Below are 3,413 nucleotides of genomic sequence, written 5' to 3'. Positions count from 1 at the left end.
CTATGTATATTTTCACTATAAAAAAAAAGGTCAAGAAGGGAGAGGGTTGACATGTTGTGGGGTTGTTAACCAGTGTCATAAAACAATATGTGTACTACTGTTTCATGAGAAACTATTCGTTCTGTAAGCCTTCACCTGAAGTACAATAAAAAAAAAAAATTCTGAGAGAAGGGATTTCCTGAGCAGCTTACTGGATTTCACAGGAGATTCCTCTACTATTTCAAATGCTGGGAAATAAAGCAGTAAAGGGATGCAGGATGGACACTCTGCTTTGAAACAAAGATTGCACAGTTTGCCGGAACTTCCTTTGTCCATCGGGGAACCCAATCTCAGAGGCAGGACTCCTGGTGGACATTCTAAGAAGCTGTATTTGCTGTGCTTAAAGGCATGTGGGATGCAAACTGTGCTATCTCACTTCCTTCCAAAGGCACCACCTGTGGAATTTGGGACTGTGATGAAGATGTTTATCTGCCTCGTGTTTCAGTTTTCCTTTCCCTCTCTGTGCTTAAAGCACTGATAATTTGGATTTTAGAAAAGCATAATAACAAACTAGGGCTTTTGAGTTACACAGTTGCCTGGCCGTTTTTGTTTGCTTCTACCAGGAAAATCAGATGGAAATGTTAAACGTGAAAACGTTAAGCTTATTTAGATGTATTTCTCCTCACTACTGAGTATTCCTTGTTTTCTACAGAGTTATAAACGTACTATTCTAGCCCTCTATTTCCTCTGTAAATACAGTTTTCTGTCCTTCAGAAATAATTGAGAATTTGGTATATAGTTCCATCAGTAACATTGTTTTCATTATGACCATTTCCTTTAACTCTCAATATTATAATGTTAAATAACCTAATCCGCAGGTTCTGAGGGTAATTGATTTTGTTATGTGCAGTGTTGATGTGTGAAGTACCACAGTTTCAATTCAGTTAATAAGACACTAGTCTGCTATGTGATTATGAGTTTTGCTTCTTAGTCAAAAATATTTAAAAAGTATGTTCACCTTCCTCCTTTTTTTATTTTTCCAGGCTCAGAAATCCTGGATAGAAAGAGCGTTTTATAAAAGAGAATGTGTTCACATCATACCCAGCACCAAAGACCCCCACAGGTAATCTTGCTGTCTTTATAATAGAGAGAGAACATGAAATAGTATTTGTGGGAACTAAGCTGTAATAGTAATTACTACCTATTGTAAGGAGACTACTGCCAAATTAAAGATCATTGTTTTATCGTGGGACATTTTTGAAGCAATTGTATATGTATGCAACACGATATGCCATGTCCACAGTTAATTCTCCAAGAGCCTATATAGAATAACAGATATACCACTGAGGAAGGAATTAAATCACTGTAAATAACAGTGGGATATATTTTCTTAGTATGGTTAGTGATTTTCCCTTCTAAGCGTTTCATGAAAATGCTTGGTTTGTACCAACATAGTCTACTACATGGAAAGAAGTCTTTTAAATGAACAACTCTTCGCAGAATACTAAGGAGCGCTGGTGACACAGTGGTTAGGAGCTCAGCTGCTAACTGAAAGATTGGCAGTTTAAACTCACCAGCTGTTCCGGGGAAGAAAGATGTGGCACTCTGCTTCTGTAAAGATTACAGCTTTGAAAACCCTGTCCTACTCTGTCCTATAGGGTTGCTATTGCATTTGGGGTAAAGTAACATACAACTATCTGGAAATGCCTTTATGAACAGACAATATAATAAAACAGTTTAAAATATAGAGTATAGAGTCATATACCTTAACACAGGCAAGTCACCTAATCTTCAAAATTGCAATCATTTCATCCACAAAATGGGGTAATAATACCTTGGTATATTATATTTAATAAATGGTAGCTATGTATTGAGACTGTTATTACTAATACTAGTAATAGTGGTACTATTAATGTGTGAAGGACATTTTCTTAATGGAAGGAGTACACTTTAAGTTTGCAAGTATCTCGTGAATAACTTTTTTCATTGTTTCTTCGAGAACATTTAAGCCTGAAGATTTTTATTCCAGGTATTGGATATGTGACAGTGAGTGTCAATTTGGAAGAGACAAGTTAGCTTGTGACTCACATAGGACTAGGGTTCCTTATTTAAATGTGCATGTTAAAATTCTTCCTCGATACTAGTTCGTGTCCTTCATGCAAGACTTGATGATGAGAGGAAAGAGAAGTAAAAACATCTAGAAAACCTTTGTTTTCAACTGTCCAATCCTGAACAATATGCCGGTTGTGAAAACGGGAGCGTGGAGAAAGGCAGGAGGCACGTTACAGCTTATACAGCTAAAGGAAAATGGGAGGGGGAGAAAGAAAGATATGTATGTCAAGTCAATCCTAAGCGAACCATTTGCCTGATACATCCACACAGGAGATTCTACCCGAGAATTGACTGAACTGGGTCGCTGTACATTGTAGATCTCTGTAGCCATTTGCCTTAAACGTGGGTATTCCAATTGTGGCTAATAAAAGGGGATGACTTTGTCTTCTTATGTTGTAGGTGTTGCTGTGGGCGTCTGATAGGCCAGCATATCGGCCTCACTCCCAGCATCTCGGTTCTTCAAAATGAGAAAAATGAAAGTCGCCTCTCCCGAAATGACATCCAGTCCGAGAAGTGGTCCATCAGCAAGCACACTCAACTCAGCCCAACAGATGCTTTTGGGACCATTGAGTTCCAAGGAGGTGGCCATTCCAACAAAGCCATGGTAATCAGAAAGCCATTCAGTGACTTGCCAAATGCTATTGTCAGTCCTGCAATGGAGTGGTTAAGAGCTTGGGATTTAGTCTTGGGGCTGAATCTCAACTCTGCCGTTCCTGGCAGGGTGACTTTGTTCTAATTACCCTGACCCTTTGTGTCTCAGCTCTTCATCTATCAAATGGGAAAAAAGAAGACCTTTCTCCTAGGATTTTTCTAATAATTAATATGAGATCAGACACAATGAGTATTATTATTAATAATAATAACAAATAGCTTTCTCAAATTTTCTACTCTCTATTATGTTACTTTCTCGATCTCATTAAGACATGTTTTCTAGCTCCTTTTTTGTTGATGAAGAATATGTCACCTTTAGATTTCTGTTTTATTCTATTTGAAACTAGCAGTGTTTCTCAAATCAAGTTAGAAATGACCATCCAAGACTATTTCCTTCCCTGTTGTAAGAGAGGTTGCCATCCCAGTTGAGTGCTTTTTCTCCAAGTGACTTTGTTCAGTAATGTTCTCAGTAAAAGGGTTCCATATGAAAAGTTGTTTGTTTTTTTTTGAAAGGAGCTTCTAGAAAATATCTAAATTTCACTTTTAAAAGTTATCACTTGTAAACTTCAGCTTTCATCAGGGACCACTGTCTACTTGGCTGACAGATTTTACAAGGAGAAAAATATAGCATCTTTTCTGGAAGTTCTAGAAATGCTGCATTCCAATAGCTT

General features: G+C 37.6%; 1 protein-coding gene across 1 annotated transcript in view; it reads left to right on the top strand.

Moving 5' to 3' along the window:
- LOC101348343 (transient receptor potential cation channel subfamily M member 3) overlaps nt 1-3,413 on the top strand; it is a 623,677-nt gene that overhangs the window by 286,872 nt on the left and 333,392 nt on the right. The window contains exons 2-3 of the mRNA XM_004375847.1: nt 1,023-1,102; nt 2,491-2,695. Coding sequence (XP_004375904.1) covers nt 1,023-1,102; nt 2,491-2,695 — 285 coding nt within the window. The remainder of the gene's footprint in view (nt 1-1,022; nt 1,103-2,490; nt 2,696-3,413) is intronic.

The sequence above is a fragment of the Trichechus manatus genome, unplaced genomic scaffold (assembly GCF_000243295.1).
Source record: "Trichechus manatus latirostris isolate Lorelei unplaced genomic scaffold, TriManLat1.0 scaffold00038, whole genome shotgun sequence".
Lineage (NCBI taxonomy): Eukaryota > Metazoa > Chordata > Mammalia > Sirenia > Trichechidae > Trichechus > Trichechus manatus.
This window is presented reverse-complemented; position numbering and strand designations above follow the sequence as displayed.